This window comes from Cyprinus carpio, chromosome A12 (genome assembly GCF_018340385.1).
Source record: "Cyprinus carpio isolate SPL01 chromosome A12, ASM1834038v1, whole genome shotgun sequence".
NCBI lineage: Eukaryota > Metazoa > Chordata > Actinopteri > Cypriniformes > Cyprinidae > Cyprinus > Cyprinus carpio.
The window spans coordinates 17,264,542-17,289,237 of NC_056583.1; the positions used below are offsets into that span (position 1 = coordinate 17,264,542).

General features: G+C 36.3%; 1 protein-coding gene across 1 annotated transcript in view; it reads right to left on the minus strand.

The window, feature by feature from the left end:
• LOC109100002 (glutamate receptor ionotropic, NMDA 2C-like) overlaps positions 1 to 15,835 on the minus strand; it is a 40,871-nt gene extending 25,036 nt beyond the window's left edge. Inside the window, exons 1-3 of the mRNA XM_042767917.1 lie at positions 15,021 to 15,835; positions 7,961 to 8,399; positions 1,619 to 2,214 (exon numbers count right to left, since the gene is read on the minus strand). Coding sequence (XP_042623851.1) covers positions 1,619 to 2,214; positions 7,961 to 8,383 — 1,019 coding nt within the window. The 5' untranslated portion in view covers positions 8,384 to 8,399; positions 15,021 to 15,835. The remainder of the gene's footprint in view (positions 1 to 1,618; positions 2,215 to 7,960; positions 8,400 to 15,020) is intronic.
• Between the last annotated feature and the right edge of the window lie 8,861 nt (positions 15,836 to 24,696).

The following is a 24,696-nucleotide window of genomic DNA, read 5'->3' on the forward strand; positions in this document are numbered from 1 at the left end:
ACAGACTGCAATTAGTTCAGAATGCGGCTGCGAGGCTGTTGTCAGAGACTTGTAAACGGGAGCATGTATGTCCTATTCTGTCTTCACTGAACTGGTTGCCAGTAATATTAAGGATTGATTTTAAGTCATTAGTTTTTGTTTATAAGTCTCTAAATGGTTTAGCACCGTCTTATTTTTCTGATCTTTTACAGGTGTATAAGCCCTTTAGGCCTTTAAGATCTTCTAATCAATTTACGTTAATTGTACAGAAGACTAGGTATAAGCGAAGGGGTGATCGGGCCTTTGCAGTTGCTGCTCCAAAGCGTTGGAATAGGCTTCCGCCACATATTAGACATGCTCCAACTCTAAATGTTTTTAAGAATCACCTGAAGTCTCATTTTCCTTCCCTAGTGTCCCAGCAGAATGTTGAGGTATTTTTTTTTGTTATATTTTAGCTGTCCTGTTTGTGTGTTATGGTGTGGATGTGTTTTTAAAATGTGTTGATATTGTACAGCACTTTTGTCGATGCTCTGTGGTATTAAAATGTGCTATATAAAAACAAACTATGTCAGTGAGTGAGTTGAATTTTGATTTGAAAACAAATCAGTGCGATTTATACACAAAATTCATTGAAAATAAGGATTCATTCAATGATTCAGTTCTCACTGACTTAAGTTAACATCTTACTTTTATGTTCCTTTTTTCATTGTTGGTTTTTTACATTGTATTAACAAGAACCATGTGAAGAAGATACATGAAATAACACGGAGGTGAGTAAATTTATTCCTGTACCCATCTTACCATTTCACCTCAGACCATTCTATTGATAAAAAGTTTTTCCAAGACAATATTTTCTTTCTTGCCACCTGATGAATCCTTTGATACTGCCCAACCAGTCACCATGTTTGAAAAGAAGGTCCGTGTCCTGTCTCAAAGCCAGTTCTTTAAAGATCTCTTAACTGTCTTCTGACAGACATTTCTTTTTATGCTAGAGAGATGTGCAGACACCTGAACAGCACCGAAGCCTGGAAACATTTCGGATGGAGGACCCAGTCACTCATGTGTCTCTGATACGCTTGATCACAGAAAGCTTGGAGAGGAAATTGGAACACTATTTAATGAGGACAGTGACTCCCAGGTGAATGGCAGATTTAACAAGGAAATCTGGAGAATCTCCCAGTCTCATTACAATGGAGGAAGACCACAAGAAAAAGCACAAGAAGGCCATGTATTGTCTGGAAAGATGTTTATGAATCTCCAGAGGAAAATTAAGTTGCGAGAATAAAAAATTATAGGATTTTTAGGATTTGTTCAACTTTCCTGTTGAATTTGATGTGATCACATTTGACAAAAAAAAAGTATACTAAAATTTACTTTCACTAGGGAAGACATGGGTTTTATATCCTTCTCTTGAACAAACAAATCTAAAGGTGTTTTTCAAAAATATACTCTAAAAATGCTGGGTTGTTTCAACTCAGTTTTGGGTCAAATATGGACTAACCCAACTTTTGGGTTAAAAATGTAATTAAAAAAATTTAACCCAACAGCTGGGATAGTCCATATTTGTCCCAAAGTTGGGTTGAAACAACCCAGCATTTTTTAGAGTGTACCTTTACTTAGCAATCTGAAAAATACTTACCTGAAGAGAGAATTGTTGGTGTACGATTTGACGGGACTATTGCAGTCACTGTGACCCTCGGGAATGAAACCTCTGTACTTGTGGAAACTGTGCACCCCTTTTACTATGACTGAGACTCCTTCCCGAACCCTCTGGCGCAATGTTTTCCTCCAGCGGTCTGTGATAATACTGATGACGCCCACTGGGAAACTGTCAGGAGGGGACACTTCAGGGTTCCCCACAGCCAGACTGGGGATGACCCAGATGTATCCAGGCCCTAGCAGCCCTACATCAGAGGCCATTCTGAACAAGTACTGTGCCTCCTCATGGGAAGAGTACACTAGATATACCTGCGAGTCTACCTGCTGTAGTAGTCTACGTGTGCGGATGTCATTGGCCCCCACTGACATCTCGAAGCTCAGCACATCCTGAAGCTCCCACAGGAAGTAACTGGTGTCCGTGAAGGAGCGGATGTAGTCCACAAAGTTCTCATAGCCAGGATACAAGCTGGTGATCACTACAAAATTGCCCCAGTTGTACTCCTCCATCACTTTGAACATTGCATTTATCTGCTGCTCTATAGAAGCTCCCATCTGGAGAAAGGTAGAGCCTTCAGCCTGTAGAATCAAGACAGAAGATGCAGTAGATTTAATTCTGCATTTGATGATGAATGTTTACAGCTTATCTAGTACATGTGGGTACCATAAATTTGTTATTTAAGGACAACAAGATGTTTTATGATATATATGCAGTCATTACAAGAAATAAACCTCAAGACATGTAATCTATTTTACACTCAACATGATATATAAGGTCAAATGTAAAACTATAAATGTATAGTGTGACTGATAATTTAAAGTAATGTTGTGAAGTACATAAAAGAAACAACAGTATGAACTAGCCTTTAGCTCTTGTTTTCTAACATGCCATTATCTCTGTTTTCAAAGTGAAACCTTTTCAATAACAAGCAGCTCTGAAGTGTTTTTCTCTTCACATTATACTGCTTTACAGAAGAACGAGCTGAGGCAAAAAAAAAAATATATATATGAAATTGGAATTGTAGAGGCCCCTGCTTTGAATGATTTCAGGACAACTGCAGCCGCAGGATATCATTAGTTTCTCAGACTGCACTGGTGTGATATGGGTCTTCTTCCAGTCGCTTCCATAGTACTGTAACTGTAGTGGGTTTCTTAGCCATAACATTGTTGCCAAGGATTTTCCAGAAATTTTCAGTTGGGTTTAAATCAGGGCTGGCCATTTCAATATTTCATTTCAATGTTCATTCTGTGCACTTTCAGTCTAACTTTGTTGAACGTGCTGAGATAGATCCATACCCTGTTCATAGCTGAACTGGTGAGCAATTCCACCTGCAGTGTTGAACGATTCCCCATTGAGAGCCTCCGTATTATCCTGTATTCTTGTTCATGTATCTTACGTTGACGACCAGCCTTTGTGGGGGACTTGAATGAATTAGTGTCATTGTAAAGCTGTAATATTCTAGAAATCACAGATTTGGAGTGACCAGCTTCTATAGCAATGGCTGAAAGGGTCATCCATTTGATCTTCATCTGGACAACCTCCTGTCACAGAGTTTCAGTCACATTAGATTGGCTCGCCATCTTGCAATCTCAGTGAAAATTAGAGGAGAGCTGCCTGTTAAATGGGTTTGTCATATAATTAAGGAAATTAGTACCAGGTGCAATATTAACACAATAACTTGGAAGTATCTGTGTGTTCTCTAATTTTCTTTTTCAAATGTCTAATTTAAGATTTTTTTACTGTGCTTCAGAATACAATTAATTTATGAAATATGCTTAAAAAACTGCCCTTCTACCCCTGTTAGGATAACTTCAAATAGAACTAAGCAGTGACCTTGAAATTTAGGAAACTGCAGGTTGTTCTCTAATTTTGTTCTCTAGTGTATATTATACAGTTATATATTTAAAAACCTCATTTAAAGTAGCTTCCACAACACCACACTTTAAATTAGGTAAAATGCATTTAAATACATATTCACTTATGCACTCCACTGTTGAAAAGTTTGGGGTCAGTAATTATTATTCTTTTCATACAAAATGAATAGAAAAAACACTGAAGTGATCAAAAGTGACAGAAATATTTTGTAACATTAACTGTCTTTACTGTTTCAAATAAATGCTGAGTTTATATTATAACTGTAATAATATTTATCAAATTTTACTGCTTTTGTTATTTTTGAATAAATACAGCCTGAACATAAAGCTTCTTTCAAAACCATTTTCAAAAAAATCCTACCGACCCCAAACATTTGAAAAGTAGTGTATGTATGTTTTAAATTGTTAATGAATGAGCTTCTGATATCAACCATAACTCACACAGCCCTATAATTTTCTGCATTTCAGTTCTACAGATGCTGAACACATACAGGAGATCCATAGTAACTCAATCATGGTACATAAGACTTTCTCATACCATTGAAATAACATGTATTACTGAGCAACATTAACCTTGAATGTGTTCCAAAGTATGAGATACGAGAATTGGATTTACAACGCAAAGACAATTCACTAGATTATTGATCCTATCTGTACCACAGCCACGCGTAGCAGACTTGATTTATTGCCTGACTTTCAACCATTATTCCTCTCTCTGTAATCCCACTTTACACTTGACACCTAATACTCGTTTATCCATGCAGCTGTTCAATATTATGTCGGTATGATGCGCTCTTTGAAAAAATGCTATAAAAAGCTATATATATATAACATATTTGCATATAAAAATGTGTGAATCATCATACTTAGTGTCAATATCAAGCCACAGTTGTGCATGAAAAAAATAGTGAGTACTATAAAGTGCTGTTTTAATTTCACTTGCACTTATTTAACTTAAAACTAGCAAGTGTCCTAATGCCCTACACTGAAAACCGCCTCTACTTCCACTGCACAGCATGAGATGACTCAAAGGTACCAGAGGAGGTGGTGTCCAATTAAGTTCCAAAGTGAGAAAAATGGGTATGGAGGTCTGGGTGTGTCAGGAGCCAAGAGACATTCTCCCAAGACTCCTCTCTGACTAGAGCTTTCCTCTTTCCTGACAGACTGATCCGGTGTCCTTTAAATAACTTCTGTGGTTAAAGTAGGCTACCTCTTGGAGAGAGAGAGGGCTTGTGAAAGTCAGGTGCTCTGGGACTCACCGGTCCTCCTTTTCTGACAGATTTCTTTCTTTAAGAAGTTATACAATCACCCAGAACCAGCTCTCCTGTGATTAGCACTCACACGCCTTGACAAGACAAGTCATGCCGTAGTAGTCAAAACTTGTATTGTGTCTGGAAAAAAATGCACTCAAGCAGTAAAATGGCATGATCCCTCCAGGACTTTGGTAATAGGTATTACATGTACACACTTTGGGCATGAAATGTGTCCCATGAGCTTCAGTGAGTGCCGTGAATCTTCAGGATACCTTAAAGCTTAAGTTCACCCTGTGGAACATACAGGGTGACAGTATTTTTTGTCCATACAAAGAAAGTCCAACCAAACCAAACTAAAACTTTTTGGCTATCAACATTCTTCAAAATGTTCTTCAGTATATCTTCTTTTGTGTTCATTTTTAGGTGAAGTCCTGAGAGACGTATTATTAAATAATATTAAAATATATAGAAATAATATTTAATGCTACTAAATTAAATTCCAGGCTATGTTCAAGCTAATGTCTGGAGCTGGCACTCACCAAAAAGGGAAGATCTGCCCTGAAAGGTATTTTAAGATCTCTTTATTTATTTGCAAGGCACTTGGCCATTGACACAGTGTTTCATGCTACTGGGATTTCATGAGAAATCCCATACCAGATGTTTGTGACCTCCAGTCCAATTCCTCATGCTAGAAAAAATAATCAGGAACGGCTTATTCAATTGCATGGGATTTACATGTGCAATATACATTGGTTTGTCTTGCTGTAAAATGACCAGATTCAAATAAAGTAGAACAGGCTGTCGCATGTCTCTGACTCCACCCACCACATGCCTATACAAAGGAATAGTATAATCGCATCATATTCATATGATATGATATGCATGCATTTCTCAAAGGAGATTAAATGCCTAATCCATAATCTGGAAGTGTGGTTGTTCAGAGTGCAATGAAATATGGTTCACAGCTTTATGCTATTTCTTTGTGGCAGCTTGATTGATTTCACTGGACTGACATAAGAGTCAGAATTAATCAATTTTCTATTCTTTTTTTTTTTTTTTGAGTTCTGTCCAAAATATTATAACTCTATTAGATAAATGAGAATTGGAAATGATAAATATGAAGGAAGCCAGAGATTTATTAAAAATAAGAACATGGTCACTGGGCTGTTCAAAAGATTTGGCAAATTATTCAGGATCTTTATATCTCACGCTCTATGGTTAAAGTGTCGAAAAATTCATCCCTGCCAGAATGCTTCATTTTAATCCAGTTCTTAAACAATGATCTGGCATTGGAGACAAACGCATATTTTTGGCTTTCTGTTCCACTTTCCCCCCCACCTTATCAACATTTTTCTGCATCTGAAAAAAAAGTCTGAAAGGCATTTGTAAAATGACAGCTGGGCAGGAAGGAGTCCTCATACAGCTGGTATTGAAGATACTCATCTGTCCCATTAAATCAAGGGCTATTGTGTTTCTCATTTAAAGATATACATCTTTTGCCAGTCTGCATGTGTAGCGATTGTTTTACTGTCTAAAAAACATATTTTTTTGAACGTTGTGGATTTCCCATATCAGATGCTGCAAAATCCACACAGCGTGTGCTAATAGTAAAAAAGCAACACAATTACATGTGCCTTTAGTAATAATTGTTCAAATTAAAGCGTTAGTTAAGCCAAAAATGAACATTCTGTCATCATTTTCTCAACCTCCTGCTGTTGCAAACCTGTATGGCTGTTTTCTACTAGAGATGGAATAATTAAAGTTTCTCAAAAGTGAAAACCACGACATTTGTGTGATTGTTCAGACTGCTTTGTGTTTGTTCCTTCCCAGTAACAGATATGACTGTGTATTTATTTCATTCACAGTTTAAGCTGCCACCAGACATAAATGTACACAAAATGCCCTAACTACACCCTGAATGTAAAATTACTGTCATGGAAAATTCTTATGCAGTCGCCTTAAAAATGGGCATTTAAAAGCTGTAATTTTGTATTATTTCTTGATGTTATTCAGAAGTTTCGACACCTCTCAGTAATCAGAGGAAAATGGGACACAACTGTTGGTTGCTGGTTATACACATCATAACACCTATTGATTTTCAAACCCCACAAAATCATTTTCCATGCAGCTGTTCAATAGCATATAATTGCAGGGGGCTTGCTGAAAAATACACACACAAACCACATGAACATGCTTTGGTTCTTGACCTCACAGCAGTTATTTTTGACTTGCATAGAAATACATATTATGTTTTTCTTTCATGCTTTGATGTATGTATGGTTTGTATGTTTAACTGCATCTCTGAGTAAAGCTCAGGGGATTTTGTTGTTGTATGATAATAACTCAAATATATTTTTTCGTAGATGATTGGGTAATGTTTATGAACCTTAACTGTTATTCTGGCACACACATTGAACCTCATGCATGAAACAAGCCAATTTCTGTTTAAATCATTTGTAAAATGTTTTGTAAGTACAATTACTGCATTTGACTATATGTGACATTTATGGACAAAAAGTTTTCACAAATTATTTTCTGTGTAACAAACACATTTCTGTGTAAATCATTCAATTTTGGAATGTAAATTGTATGAATTATATATATATATATATATATATATATATATATATATATATATATATATATATATATATATATATATATATATATATATATATAAACTTCTATAGATTATTTAAAATATACTTTTCTGCACATTTCGGTGTAAATCATTAATTTTGTTTCTGTGTAAATTGTCAAAACTTATAAACAAAAGCTTTAACGAATGATTTATGTAGATTGTTTGTTCCAAAGAAAATCATTTGAACAACTTTTCGCAACTCACAATCACATAATTTTCAGTCGCATTTAATTCAATTATCATTTTATGAATGCTTTATGTTTATGAAAGCTTTATGAATCATTTGTACAGAAATTTGATCTGCTTGTGTTTCATGAATGTGACCCAGTAAATACTTTCTGTAAATGGTTAAATATAAAACAATAATAAAAAATAAAGTTAATTAAAATATATATTTTAGGTGATCTAAAGGTTCTACCTTGCAAGGACAATTCTTTCGTAGAAACATAAGTGTGCAGTGGATTGTAATCTCAGAAAATCCCCATTACTTGTTAAACCATCTTCCTTTCAGCTGACAGATGCCCAAGATCTACCACTGCCTCATTTCAACACTTACTTTATGTGGGATGACTACTGCAGAACCTCCACTGATGCCTATGATGGGGATGGACGTCTGAGAAGAGATGAAGTCTAAGATTTGTGCCACAGATTCTGAGTCCACGTCATCTTCAAACACCACTCCGTGGAGGCTCTCTGCTGCCATAGTCTGACAGAGACGTGTGAGTAAAGCCCTGGGGTTAGTGTCATTCACCAGCACGGTGATGGGGTTCACTTCCAGGGGCATGTCTAGGAAGTTTTCTGGACTTAGACGGCCCTTGATCTCACTGTGGTGGGCCAAACCACTGAAAACCACAGCCACGTTGACAGAAGGAGGGCCAAAGAATGGACGTCCCTGACAGGAAGGCACTACATCGAGTAACAGATGAAAGAATAGGAGGAGCTGAAGAGAGGGACCCCAACACCCTTGAGGATTGGCCATTTCAGCCTCCTAGAGCCTGAGAAAGAGAAAAAGAACATTTCAGAATTGTTACTTGTTTGTCAGTTTGGAGAATGTCAGATATGTCTTCTCTGTAAAGTGTGTATAATTTACAGGTTTTTCAAAAATGTTCACTCCCTTCGGTCAGTAAAAACCATAAAGTCTACAAAAAAGTTAAAGTGTTGGGAAACTTTATCAACTTTTAACTATTATTATTATTTCAGATTAACGTTGATATGTGATTGAGATTCAATGCATTTTAATACTGTTTGTTATATACAGAATTTGCATCAGTTGTAAACTATTAAAAGAATCCAAAACTATAAAGCAGCAAAAAAGAATTCAACATTGATGATAATAAGAAAGGTGTTTTGATCACTAAATGAGCATATTAGAATGATTTTTGAAGACTGGAGTTATGGCTGCTGAAATTTCATGTAATTACTTTGCCATCACAGATAGCTATAAATTATATGTTAAAATATATTAAAGCGGATATAATAATTTTACAATATTATTTTTATTGTATTTTTGATCAAATAAATGCAGCCTTGAGCTTTAGAGACTGCTTTCAAAAACATTAAATAATCTCATCAGGCCCAAACATTTGAACAGTAGTGTACATTTACATTATTTTTTACATTTTTATCAGGGGAGACTTGCAAATGAGCAACAAGCAGCAGTGATTATTTAGCAATATTGATTTCTGTGTGTTCAGACATGATGAGATGAAAACAGGACACAGTATTACATTGGTGTGAGCAAGAGAGAAGCCACAAATAAAAAGAACTGCTGCAGAAATCTACCTCAGTCTAGTGTTATTTATATACATACATATTTAATATGCCTCAAGTTTCATCCACACAAAATTGCCAAACTCAATATTTACACAAATAAGACAATATTTTAGTTTGTAAAAAAAAGAAAGAAATTAATGCATAAACACATTAACTACAAATAAACTGAGATTATTTTGATTAAATTTGAGGATTTTGAGGATTTACAGGCCTAGTTTTAAAATAAAAAATGTAATTTATTTCATTTTAATTTATCTTACTAAAGATAATTGACAGATACCCAATATGAAACTGTACATAATTAAATGTACAAATGTGTTTAATGTATAGTAAACCTGTGTTTAAAAACCATTCACGTGGTCTAAATGTCTATTTCTGTAACTCATAATCTCGGACTGCATGTGTTCTGGTCACAGTGTGCATGTGCCTTTGTGACACAACAGGCCATTAGCAGGCTGAGTGGGAGGTTTACAATGAATCCAGCAGGGAATCACATCTAAACTCAGCTCTCAACACTTCACAGGGGCCGGTCCCTGATCTCTCAACCCGCAGATGGTGCGGGTCATCGAAAGCTCACCTTTAGTGAGGAGAAAAGAAAAAAAAAACAACAGCTGATGAATGCTTGTTTAATAATTCCAATTCATACCACTGCCAGTTTGTGAACCACAGATATCTATATAGTCCACAAGTCTACAGCATATGTTGCTTGTCTTGATCTTGACCATATAGAACATATAGACCTTAAAGTCAGTAAGCTCAAACACAGGCTTCTTGGAGCGACCTCGGGTCAAGTGCATTACTGGTATCCATGGTGATAGAGCATGATAGAGATCTCAATAACTCTCTGGTTTCTGGGTCGCAGCTACTGCTAGAGCTGAACTTTAACCATAAGGCTACCAAGTGTGTTACAGTAGACAAAAATAAAACTGGCTCGTAAAACAGAGCTTGGACTTTCTTTTCAACAGCAAACTAAATCAGAATCTGATGAGATGCACTTGAATTAGAATATTAAAGGTTAGGCTCATCCATCCATGCCAGCATCTTATGACTATGACACCGCAGCCTATTAAACTATCAGAGCTAGCTGTTGGACCATGGACTGTAATTACTATGCATGATAAATGCAACACTCACATTGTGATGGCTATCATGTTCCTTAAAATGCTCCCATGAATACATCTGGCTTCTAATAAACCTAATTACTACATTAAGGATATATTATAGTAAGAATGCATGTGGATTTGCTCGTTCACTCTGATGCTTTGTACTGCATTGTTTTCCTATGGACTTCATCAGCAACGCATCTCACCCAGTGTGGAAGTACTTTCTGCACAAGTGGAAGACAGATGGTGAAGTAAGAAAAGAGATGCATTCCAGTTGCAAAAGCAACAAAACCAAACAAAAGACTTGCCATGAGAAACCCAGACGCTCAGAGAGAGTTAAAGCTGTCATGGTCTCTGTCCTTTCTCTTTTTTCCTCTCTCTGTCTGCCTTTTTTTTTTTAAATCCTCATTAAAACGAAACTGTTCAAACTCCACTCAATATTGGTAAAGCATCAGTGAACATTTTTGTATGCTCGTAACTCAACAAAATCCTCACACTTAGCTGAGCAGTGGAGTTAACATAGCAACAGCTGTGTGAGTTTCTAGGGAATACGACAGAGAGGAGTGAAAAAAGAGCACCTTTCATTTAAAATATATATATGTATATATATCCAGGGGTGTTTCTTCAGCTAGGTACTTCTGGTCCTGTGGAGTGTCTTAAAACAGACTTTGCACACTCTCATTATATGTGAGGAAGTTTAACCTGCCACAGGAGCTGCTGAAACAGTTCTACTCAGCCGTCATTGAGTCTGTCCTGTGCACTTCAATAACTGTCTGGTTTGGTTCAGCTACAAAATCAGACATCAGAAGACTACAGAGAACGGTTCGGACTGCTGAAAGAATTATTGGTACTCCCCAGCCCACCCTTCAAGAACTGTATACATCCAGAGTGAGGAAAAGGGCTCAGAAAAATCACTCTGGATCCCTCTCATCCAAGTTACCCCCTTTTTGGAACCTTTGCCATCTGGCCGGCGCTTCAGAGCCGCAAATACCAGGACAGTCAGGCACAAGAACAGTTTCTTCCCCCAGGCAATCTACCTCATGAACAGTTAAATGTTCCCCACTTATGCTAAATGTGCAATATTCTTATATTTATTTGTTACTCCTCCATCCAAGTACATTTCTGCATCTTACTCTATTCTAATCCATTGTCATCTATAGCGCAACTGTTCATACAATTTATTTATTTGCAATTTGTTTTTTGTTTTTTGTTGTTGTTGTCTTTTGTGTACTGGAAGCTTATGTCACTAAAACAAATTCCTTGTATGTGTAAGCATACTTGGCAATAAAGCTCTTTCTGATTCTGATTCTGATTAGTTTTGTCTGCTGACCATGCTTAACAGTGTCCATTTCCACAACATGTGTCTTTTCCAGCACATCTCAAACAATGTATTGTGTTTAACACCAATAGCATTCTGTGGTGTAAATTACATTGTGAGTAAAATTGCAAAAAAAAAATAATAAATAAATAATAATAAAAAATAAAATATCAATGACCAATGAACCCCTGGGACACAAGTGCCAATAGATGAGGAAACACCCCTATATTGGATGTGTTCAGAGTGTGTGTTCATTGGTGTACTGCACGTGACACTGTGAACAGCAGTGAGACACCTGCAGCCTTGCTTTGATGACAGCAAATGGAACACACACACACACACACACACACACACACACACACACACACAGTCAGGCTGCTGCACGATAATATATTCACACTCCCGTTTTCAGGCTGTTAGATCTGTAGATGTGATCTTCTCATGTCCTTTTCAAGTCCTCAGATCTCTTTAAAAATGGACACTTTGATATATTTTTGACCATAGATCCTATGGACAATCACATCACACACCTAAAGCATGTGCTCATATTTCAAACAAAACAACAAAAGAATGAAAATAAAAGGGTTTATCAGTGTCAGGAAAAAAACAGCTGCCATTCATTCTATTTTATGCCAGCATTGGACAGGATGGGTCTGCTATTCGAAGCACTTGAGTAAATGTAAAAAAAAAAAATAAAAAAAAAAAGTTTCCTGTATTCACCTATGAAATAATATAAAGAGAGTATATTTCCCTTTATAGTGATCATGTAAGTTTGTGATGAATGCACAGGAGTGCCTGTGTTACTGTAAGGCACTTGCCTGGATTCACAGCATTACACATAAACACGACTTGTCGCAAAATTTAATCTGCACCTTCCATGTAGATAATCGCAGATAGAAATATTTTCAAAGTACAACACCATCTGTGGGTGCCAGCTGTCCACACGGCATCTGATAGGTGAAGCTGATTTAAGCACAATGGCTTTTAATATATTTTACATCTACAACTACAACCTTCACATCCGCCATTGAGTTTAGACCATAAAATAAACTGTATTTTAAATAGCAGTCAAATAAACAGACATCCACAAGAAGAATGGGCATATTTGAAAGAGAAAAACCATTTCTAATGCATCAAAACTATTTGGTTGGATAGAAAGAATAATAGTTAGAGTAATATTTCCTCACCACAAAACAATCATCTGAAAATATTCAAATAACTGAAAAAAAAACAAAACAAAAAAAACAATCTGGTCTCATCTGGTCAAGCACATATAGGATTACGTCCCATTCTGCACAACTTGAAATGGTTGTAGATTAGGCTTCGCTCCAACAAACTAGACATTTGCTGAACTGGTTGCATTTGTGGTTAGACTGACATCTGTGACCATCAAAAATGACAAACGAAGTGCTGTAAAACATATACAGACTGACATACACAGCATCCAGGTGGTGTGTTATATTAGCAGTGAATTATCATCTTGCACGCTCTGTCGACGTATGTGTCTCTGAGTTTAAATCCTGCCACAAGCGAGAGTGTTAGCAAGTTTAAAGCTGAATTACATTTGGAGTTACACTATTGCTGTCATTTATAGCAACAATTGCAAACACATTCTCACTTGAATGATGTTAACAAAGCTAATTCCTAGTCTTAATGTGGCTTTCGATGAGTGATCTGTCTGCTTTCTGTAATGTGGGACACGAGCCATCAATCACACAGGAGAAGAGTGGGATCATGGTAAGTTTCCCTTTTTAAAGTTCGGCCGCAAAGGTGACGACAGAATCCCAAATGTCCAGATGTTACTAGCTGCTTTAACCACTGAGCAACGGCTAATCAACCAAACTCAATCAACCACGGACACACACACACACACACACACACACACACACACACAACACTATTAACATTACTTTCAAAGAATTTTGAAAGTATTTAAGAAGCAGTTGCCACACACAAAGTTAATTCTTAGCTACACAGGTGCACTGAAACTGCATATATTACTCATTTACAATGATGACTCATGGTTGGTGTGGCCATAGAGCAACTCTTTTAAAAACAGATCACATCCTAATCTAGTATTCCACACAAATCCACAGCGTGCTGTATACTTTTTTAACAGTGATCCAAGGTGAAAGAGCTCAGAATGTCATGATCAGAGCACACATTAGTGTTCCCCAAATCTACATGTATTGCATATCAGCTGGCTTTTCAAAACCTCTGTGCAGTTCAGCCATAATCATACAGGTTTCAGTGAGTCTTCTATAAAACAAAAGCAGATTATGACATTGAAATACAGACGGTAGTATCACCATTGCCAGCATTTGTATCCTGTGTGGCGGCGCAGACAGAATCGGATGTTAATAGTGATGTATTAGTCATACTCCAAACAGTTGCGATTGGACGTTAACAGATGAGCATTTCAGCAACAATCAACGGCTCTGTCTTATGAATGCTAAGAAGGACCGGAGTGTCTGTAATAAATAAATCAAAATAACATGTTAGACCTTTCAAGTAGGCTCACATTTTCTCTTGAGACAAAACCACACATCAGCAACAGCATACCTATAACATGATTATCGGAGATGACACTTGAGTGATAAATGACTCAAGATGTTTATGAATGGACATACTTTGACACTATCTCACACTTTCTATCACTTCTAATCTATTTAGAAGCAATATTATGACAAACTGAAATGTATGAATAAATAAATACGCACATACTGCACATACGTCAAAGGTAAACCTCATTTTGTCTGTCAAACTCAAACAGGACTTTAGAGGATGTCACATTCCATTTGTGAGGGAAATAAATCATAAGGAAAACATCAAGACCGAAAGAAAATCAATTTCCCTTCTTTGACCTTGGCAATCTCCTGTCTCCAATTTGTATATATATCTATAATATTCAAGCATGATTACCGATAAAAAAGCCTTCCACCCACCTTTGCTAGCTTTTTACTACAAATTGAAAGACGTTATTATTAAAAACAGGTGTTTTTTTAACCCAATTTGTCATGAATGACCCACTTTCCCTCTTTCTCCTGTTGCAAATGTGTGCAAATTAGTCCAGCGTCACTCACACAGACTGTGAGCCGATATATGTACATCTGACATTCCCAATACCAAGGAAGTCCCAGTGCAGGTATGTGTGTCAAAAAGCATTCAGGTCTCCAGAATCCCATTCAATCTATCAGTTACGCTTTCGAGGACTGTTTATGCACTCCGTGAGCGAGCAGCCACGAGAGAGAGCAGTTCTCCACCTGTTAACTACGGCAGCTTTAGCCCCGCAGGCATTTCCCCACACCACACATGCAAGACCCAGAGACGGAAAGCCGCTCTCCATGGACACATGCACAAAGGTCGAGCGAAGCTGTATGTTTGCTGTCAACAGCAGATTGAATGAAAAAGAGTTTCCTTACCTGTGCCGGCTAGATGCATACGAGCCCGACCCCAAGCTATACATTCTTCAGCTGTGCGTCTCCACCTCCTCTTGTTTCCTTTTCTCTCCTTTGCTTCCTCTCACCTCCTTTTGGCCTTTTCTATCTTTCGCACTGTCTCTCTCTCGTTCTCTCAACACTTGTGTGAGTCTACTTGTGTGGCAGCTGAAGACCCTGCTGTGGTGATGGCATTTCTTTCCCTCTCGCTCTCTCTCTCTTCCTGGCAAAGAGGGTCAAACTGAATATGATGTCAGTGACACGGTGAGGAAAAAGATGGAAGGAATTAGTGAGAAATACAGAGACAAGTATCCAAAAAAAGAGGAGGAACAGCTGTTAGCAGCTTCGCCGGCTTGTGATGCCGATGAGAGACAGCTGGAGAGTTGCAGTTGTTATCTCTGACTGAGGAAAGGTGCGAGAGCAGGTGGGGAGCTGAGTGGCGGTTACTCCCTGCGCTCATGGATTGACGTGCAAATGCATGAGGTGGTGTCTTACTCTTTAAATCTTGAATAAATCTCACGTAGGTCTTGTTTACCTATGCCTAAAGTTGTGATATGCCTGTAGCATGTAAACCAGAAGCTGAGAAAGTATGTTTGATAGTATGTATCAGTCAAAAAAATGAGAGTTTTTGGCATTGACTAACCCTTCATCTTCAATCAAACCACTCGTCCATAGCCTCCGCCTGCTCAATCATGACCAACCTAGTTCCCCAACCTTGGGGAATAATCATGATGAAATGAAACGGATGCTGGGAAGTGAGCACAGCTGATTAAAATAGAATCGAATGAAAGACATCTGACCTTTTCCGTCTCTGGAGTTGTAGTCTGCTGATTTTGAGCAGGAAGTCCACGAAGATGCTTCTCAGTTAGTCGAAATGTGTTGCTTATCCTCAGAATCTTGTATATCCACAGGTGTTGCTTTTGGATTTAGTCCGGGTTACAAAAAGTTTGTAGTGTTGGCTGAGAAGAGCATGAAAGCAATCCCGAATAAATACATACATAAATGCAAATTCACAAATGATGTTTGTCCAGTTTGTAGAGCAGATGTGCTGAGAGTCTCATCTGTTTGATGTGATCTGCCTTCTGCTCTCCAGACCACAGAACAAGCTTCTGATACCTAATCATGATGCTGTACAGATTTATCCTGCCTCCCCCCTCCTCATTCTCTCATGCTTTTATTCTCCCTCTCTCTCTTCATCCAGAGTCCCTTCTCACCATGTCGGATTTTCACTTCCCTGTCCTGTCCTGTTTGTTCTCTTTACCTCTATTACTCTTGCTTCTGTCTGTCTTTCCCACCGTCTTTGTCTTTATTGTCCTGCTGCAATTTAAATGCTCTTTTTTTTCAAGCCTTCCTGCATTCCGGTCATTCTGAGATGAGCAGGTCCGACAGACAAATTTGCTTGTCCTGTTGATTCCCTCTCTCTGTCTCTGACACTTCTAGATACTTCAGCCTTGCTTGTCCTTCAGGTACGAGGTTATTATGAATACAGTTTTGTCCTTTTTTGTCAGACGTCTATTACCAAATCCATCCACGTCCTCTATACTGTTTGTTTTTCATTTAATTTGTTTTAATACTAAGCAAATAACATTTTCTATCCCCTAATCCTGAACCTACCTTTACACAAACCTTTCTAGATAATTTATTTGTTTATAAGCTTTTTATTTTCTCATGGGGACAATGTGGATTTTATAATAATTTTATATATTCATATATAAACACACTGTATTTCAAAAGTTGGGGTCAGTAACATTTTTTGTTGTTATTGTTAAATTAATAGTTTTCTTCAGCAAGGATGCAATAAATCGATGGCTGCTGAAAATGTAAGTATGTGCATATTTACGTTTTTCCTATTATTATACGCTTTTATCCAAAGTGATTTACAAAAGCCTTAAAGATGAAGAATAAAACATAAGCGATTCACCCTGAAGAGAAAAGACTGTTCAGAGAACACTAGAACAGAGATGAAAGTGAGAGTTAAATAATATCCGTTTTTCCCTTTCTTTCTTGAGAGTTAGTTAAGTATATTAAAAAGATTCAATCAAGTGGTCACGGAGGATATACTTTGAGTAACAAGGACCAGAAAAGTTTCATTTGACACGTTAAATCAGCTGAAAGATGAAAGTGGAAAGTTAATTTTAAGATTTGATTTGGTTTTATTTCATTAGTAAAAAAAACAATCTAGTTGAGTTTTGTTCACCTGACAGTGCAGATTAAACTTTCCTCCTGTAAGGAGTTGACTTCACATGTCGTATCCCATAATCCAGGATAAAAACATACTAGTTTTCCCATTAATGAGAGCATTAAATGGCAGAACACTGGTGTTTCGGCTGAAGTAGACTACTAATAATAAACGTGTTAAATCAGTGCTAAAAACTACACACAGCTTCTTGTTCTTTGATTGCAGACATATTTTAAACATGATGTCTTGTGCACCTGTACAGCATGGGCAAAACGAAATATATACCACAATATATATATAAAAAAAAAAAATCACCCGGGATGCTGTCATGTAACCCAAATGTGTTTTTTCACCCTGAGTTAATTTTTTTCAGTCTTTTTTTTTTTTTTTTTTTGTCATCCCCTTTAAAGATCTGCTGTCTCCTCTAATTTTCTGTCTGCTCAAAGAGAACTCTCTAAATTTTCTAAATCACTTATATGGCATATGGCAGCTTTTAAGCAACTAAAAATACCATAGTGCTATTTTAGAGCAGGCCAGGTGATGAGGCATATGACTGGAGGAAAAACCAGTGTGACTCTTCAAACATGTTCCAGCCGAACTGCACAAACTTTTTGTGCATTTTGACATACTGGAAGCCACTTACAATGCATGATCACCTGTCTTTAAGAGAAGCAAATGGGTTTAAACATTCTTGACAAATAAAGAGAGAACATTTTAGTTTTAAATAGTACCTGATGCATAATGTTTTCTGACAGTGTATGACTACATTCAGAATCCCATTCCTGCCTAGAAGCAAAAACAAAAGTTTAAAGAAATAAAGTTACATTGTGACAAAGTTACATTGTAAGATTTACAGTAGTCACAGTCTGAGTTATAAAATTTGAATTTAAGACAAATAAAATTGCAATTGCAAGATATAAGTCCCAATGCAAGATATAAAGTCACATTGTGAGATTTAAAGTCATATTGTGAGATATAAAGCTGCAATTAAATTTGCGAGACTGAGAAATGGGGCAAAATATGACTTTTTTTACATGCCTTTCCTCAGCCAAGCTCCTGATTGTCCATTCCAAAAAACAAAATAAAAGAATATACATTTGTCCTAGTTTGTCACGATCAATGTAAGGCATACAAGTTAAAAGACATTAGATCACAATTCCACTATAGTAAAATTCTAGAGAAAGCAGTGTCATTAGCATTAAAAAAAAAAAAAAAAAATCTCTAAACTTTGTTTTAAAAGGCCTTGAACAATGTCTACTTTTCCTTTAATGTCAAGACACAATTACTTTTATACCACTTTATACAATTTAGCTTAGAAGCAGCTTCACAGAAATAAACAGGAATAAACAGGAAAGTAGCAGTATCAATGGTGCAAACTTCAAAAAAGAGGCAAATCCAAATTCTGATAAAGCGGGTGTAGCAAGACAATGGAGTCATTATTCAGCTCCAGTGAGTTCAAGTTTTCTTCTCATACAATAATGTGAGATGTAAGATCGATCTAACTTTATTTACATTTTAAGACAAGGCTGAACATCTCAAATTCATCAATTCTGTTTAACTGCAGTGGGCTCATCTGAAATGTATTGCTTGTCGCCATCTACTGTGAAGAAATCTATGGACTGTGTGAGTCTGTAGTACTGAGATATACCTGGAATGTCAGACTGACTTTTATAAAAGTAATCTGTTCTCAAGTTTTGCTTAAATGTCAGTACTGTTGATTTTCCCACCCTGACAGCATCTCAGAAAATAAACTCAGCTGAGTTTGTTGTGCTGTACTTCAAAAACAATTCAGTCCGCTATAAATATAGTAAATTCCTTCATCATAGTGCCTACACTTGTAGAGTAATTGCCTGAACTGTAATTGTAATAAAATGGGCTATTGAGTTGCTTTGTGAAGTATGGATCATGTGCGTAACAACACAAAATATCTTGTTCATTCACTTGTCAAAATGTTGGTTGTTCTCTGAGGTGTAAATCGAAATGCAGATGCTTTAGTATCCCCAGGTACAGCTGGTAGCCGTGCCAGATCCTGGGGTGGAAATGTCATGTAGTCAAGTGTCCCCTAAGGGCTCAGGTGGAGGCTGATTGTCCATCAGGAGTCTTAGCATCAGCAGCTAACATGCCAAAGGCAGAAAACTGCCAGATCTCCACTGCATCAGATGGACTTAAAGTGGAAAATAGCAACATTGTGGAAATACACAAATATTGCCATGCATATAAATAAATCCAATCTTTTGTCTTTCATCTATGAAATGTGACATTTCAGATTTTTTTTGCTGTGCTGCTGGCTATTTTTAGATAGACTTTAATAAGAGAAGCCAGAAAATGAGAAGGAAACGTGCAGCAGGGTTAACTTTGTTGCAAAACTCCCCTGAGAAGCAGCTGGAAGAAATCAAAAGAGTCTCGATTCTGACCGTGACTTTGCTTCAAGACTTTAACACATGACAACATCTTATAAACAATATTAACAGACTAGACAAGTTTTGATATGACATACATTTAGATAGATCTGGAGACAATCTCCTCATGCTCCTGTCAAATGTTCCACATGACAGCATAATATTTCAGTGACAACCAGAAATACAGAAAAGTTATTTATAGTATGTAAATTTGCAATTACTCCTGAACTCAAAAGTGTGATTTAAGAAAAATGATACACCTGGGACATAAATAGAAATGCTAAACTATATTTGTCCTGGTATGGAATCAGAAAAGGTCTTTTATATGATGGTGTACAAAGTTTGAATAGGCTCAAATGCAGTTAAAGGGATACTCCATGCAAAAATTTGAATTCTATCAACATTTATTCACCCTCATGTCCAAAACTGGACTTTCTTTCTTCTGTGTGGCACATAAAGGAGATATTTTGAGAAATTTGTCAGTTTTTTTTTTTTTTTTTTTTTTTTGTCCACATATGTTTTTTTTTTTTTTTTTGTCCATATATTGTACTGTATACAGTAGAAGTTAATGGGCTCCAATGATGTTTGGTTCCCACCAATACTCAAAATATCCTCTTTTAAAGAGAAACACATAGAGCTTTAGAATGATGGGTGGACCATCTGTTTAAGCTCCAAAAAAATAACCATTAAAAACTAGTTCATGACTTTTTCTGTTTTGCTTTAATCTTAAACTATTAACTGCTGAAAATAAGGTATTTCTTTACAACAAAAAAGCAATATAAATAAAAAAAAATACATTTCATAATTAATATTGTGCATGAACATACAGTATGATTACTACAATTTTAGGGGATCAAATTTTGCTTATGAATTAAGAACAGCCTTAAAGCATATGCTGCCATTATATTTCATGCCTTTTTAAAGTAATGGTATCAATTATAGGAGCTGTTAGACTGTACTTAGGGGGGCTTCAATCTCCCATTTACATTTCAGCCACCTCAAAAATCTGCAATTAACTCAGCTGTCATCACCCTTGTGATCATGTGATCTCACTTCATGTTTGCTGAAAAGGGCATCTGGAATAGATATAGCATCTGCAAGATATTTCACTTCAAATCCTCATCCTTACCAGTCATTATGTCATTACAAGTCAAAACGCTAAAGTTCTTAACATTATGTACTATCCTTCCCTCCAATGTTAGGACACAGAGCGCTGCCCGCACACAGCTTTCACAGACATGTGTGTTTCTGTAACTCTTAGACAAATGCTGTTAAATCCAATGAAATCAGAAAAATAAAGACCACCCTTACCAGATACACCACTATTACTGACGTACATCTTCTTAGTAGAAAAAAGTAAAGCAAGTAAAAGTAAGCCTTGAGCAAGATTCAAACTCACAAGTAAGGCAAAAAAATATTCTTTAGAGCCATGAACTCATGCTCTTTTTGAAGGAGTCGAGCCCCTTCTAAGACTGAAATCCAAAAAATCTATCAAAGCACACCAGGAAAACCAGCTGATCCTCAGTGGAATCATCTTGCTGCCACCTATAGGCCTAGACAAAAAAAAAAAAAAAAAAAAAAAAATCATAAAGGAAAAAAAGGACACTGAATGACTTCAACTGGTTATTCTTGAAGTGAATGCATATAGCTACAGAGCTTTGTTACTATCCAGAGAGAGATTTATGACAGACATTATACACCTGTTCAAACTTAAACAGTATGGCAAACCTTTTTTCCAGTCCTATCTGATTCCCTTCCCTAGTAGGAAACAGCTTACTTATAAATGCACAACTATTACATACATGTCTTCATTTTATTCTCTGCATTTTTTGAAGGACACTCCAAATTTGCATGGAATCTATTTTTACATCTCTACAAGCCTCTTTCCTGCACTCGTAAGTGTAAGAGAAAGGGTCAACAACACAAGTGCTCTTCTGTCTGAGAGAGAGAGCAAGCACATGTTTCTTCATTTAAATACTCAATATATGTTATTTCAATTTATATTCAACCTTTAGCTTCTCTAGAGACTAAAGCACATATTTCATGGTCATCCTGTCTGAATGAATTTGCACACACTGTATTGCTGCTCTTAGATGACAAACGGGAGAAGAAAGAGTGGTATTCACATGGGAGATTAAAGGAAAATCGACAACTTCAAGTGGTCTGCAAAGAAAAGAAACAAAAGAAGATCCCCAATGGGATAAATAAACACACAGGGAAAAAAAAGCATAAAATTTTGTCCTCATAAATATTTCATAATCATGATTGTTTTGCACTCTGTACACACGCATTACCTGGTGGTCTAGTTTCCAAAAATAGACAATTAACATGGTTTGACAACTCTATTAAACCACAGCTGAATTAACTGAAAAAATTAATTATTAACAGCCAATTGTAAAAGACTTGAAACTCTCAGTTTAACAAGGACAGTGGTTTTCACAGGTATTGGAAGGACAGAGGGATAGACAACTGGATAAACTTAATGACCATAAAGTTTGAAGCAGATCTTTCTGTGCTGGCCAGATGGCTGTCTGCAAGGTGGGATGAGTTTTGACTCCATATGCCCTGCCTCACCTGTGGACTATATGTCTGTTGTTTAGCTCACCATGCTCTCAGCCAGAGACCAGTGTGAGATATACTATCCAAACACTGTGACTCGATGCGACGCACCTTATCTGACCATTTGGACAATGTAGCCTGCGGTGAGGGGCTATGCAAATTTGCATGATATAATCAGCACAAGACTAGATCTAATATTTATCAAAGGAGGCAAATTATACTTTTGACATGAGCTATGCTGGAGCACCATTTAAAGGTAGGAGAGATAGAGACTCATCATGAATATTTCATTGGAGTGCAAATATTATCTATGAAATGAAACGTGAGAACACAGCTAATAAAATAAAGGCCTGTTCCAGCTTTCATGGCAGTTATGAGATAAGCAGAAAAACATGGACACAACTGAATACAAAGTTAACTTAGCATTTTTGTTGTTGCCCTGGAAAATATGGTATGCGTAATACTTTATATTTACAAAATTTTTGAAGGTAGCCTGAATTACTTTTTGACTAATCTTAAAGTTGGAGACTGTAATTTTTGCAGCACTAGTGTTTTCAAACAAGCTTCCTGATCACTCATCACTGTCTTTCATTGGCAGGTCAAACAGATAGTCCCGCCCCAAACTTTTTTGCTCAAAAAAAAGAGCAATGTTTATATAGTTCCACAGTGCTTATACTTAAAATGAATAGTGTATCTCAACTTGCGAATAGTGTATCTCAACATTAAACATTAAAAAAAAGTAAAATATATATTATATACTAATATTAGAGGGTGTGATGGGCTAGGTAAAAAAAATATAGATTTTCTAAACAATTGCATTCTTCATTTGAACAATCTCAATATTTATTTATAAAATCTAAAGAGTGACTTTCAGAGATGAAACATTTAAATATAAACAAATGTAAATAAATTTTAAGTTAGCAATTTATTTTATACATATATTAATATATATATTTATATTTAAACATTTAATTATATATATATATATATATATATATATATATATATATATATATATATATATATATATATATATATATATATATATATATATATATCAATAAAATTAGCCTAATCTTTTGTAATGTTAAGTTACCCAGTATAATTTATATCATATGCTGAGAATTTTTTAATGTAAGAAATATAACTGATATATACCGAAATAAAACAAATTATTACTAATCAAAATCCAACTGAACTGAGAACTTGTGAATCAGATTTAATCAGAAAATCTGTATCAATACCCAGGCCTATGGTCAACTTTGCAGACTGTCCCAAAAGAAATGCTTAGAAAACAAAGTTATGCCTGGTCTGAAATACACGATTTCCAAAGTTGTTGGATCGCTGTTTCCTTTGGTATCATGAAGTTGTTTTTACTAGGACAACAATTTCCAAAAACATTAATGAGAAGTGATGTAAGACTCCTCCCCCTGAAATTGCCCTTGCCTTGTATCTTGCTCTCTCATCGGCACTTCTCTCAGACTGACATCATGCGATCATGATTAACATAAATGAGCACCGATTTGCCTCAAATCTCAGGTTTTTGTTAGGTGATCTCCAGAAATTGTCTGCAAGTAAAAAAAGGGCCCAAAATTGTGTAATGCATACCTGGCATTAAACCTGCCAACTGACCAGTCCAGAGGGAACTTCTGGTTGTTCATGCAGAAAAAAAGTCCCTCATAACTCCTGTCTGACAGGTCCACTTATCCAATGTGTCACTATATAAGAGCATATGCATGTGCACATGCCTGTTTTCGACCTTCTGTTAGCTGTATGGGTCAGTCATTTGTCTTACAGTGACAGGGTCATTAACCCTGTGCCTTGAAGAAAGGCATGTCCTTATCAGTATTATGTTATATGACCAATACATGTGCAGGTCAGACAGTGTCACCTTAGATACCATATCCATCTCCCATGATATTCATCTCATATCTTATGAAAAAACATTTTGACAAATGGATAAGAAAAATTGAAGAATATTACACTGTCTGCATCTATGTGAAGTTTGGCAATATGAATTTAAAATGTATCTCAAATAGGCATCTCTGAATGTAAGAAACCAGAAGGCAAAACTGGAACTGGACAGCCCACCTACATTTTTTATGAAATAGCGGAATATTGCTGAGGTGCCAACGGCAGGTTGCATACAGAATCCAAAGCAGTTCTTATATTGTTCTAAGCGCATAAATGTGTCTAGTATGCCCTCTGCAGGTTGTTTAATAATTATGGATTTATGCGCTGTTCAAACCCTCTATGTTCTATGCTTTTTATTGCACATCATAGAATATAAATTATACAGATATGATTATACAGATTCTTTTCTGATTTGAAAGTAAATGCTCAGTTGCATTCTTTGGAAATTATGTCATAATCTGAACCCCAGACTAAATTTGAAATATTCTTTCCTACATAGTAATTTCACATACTAGATTTTAAGCCAAGATAGTTCTGTACCATTAAAAAAATGTAATTAAAAATGTTTAAAATTATGTACACTCACATGAATATAGCAACTTCTATATGG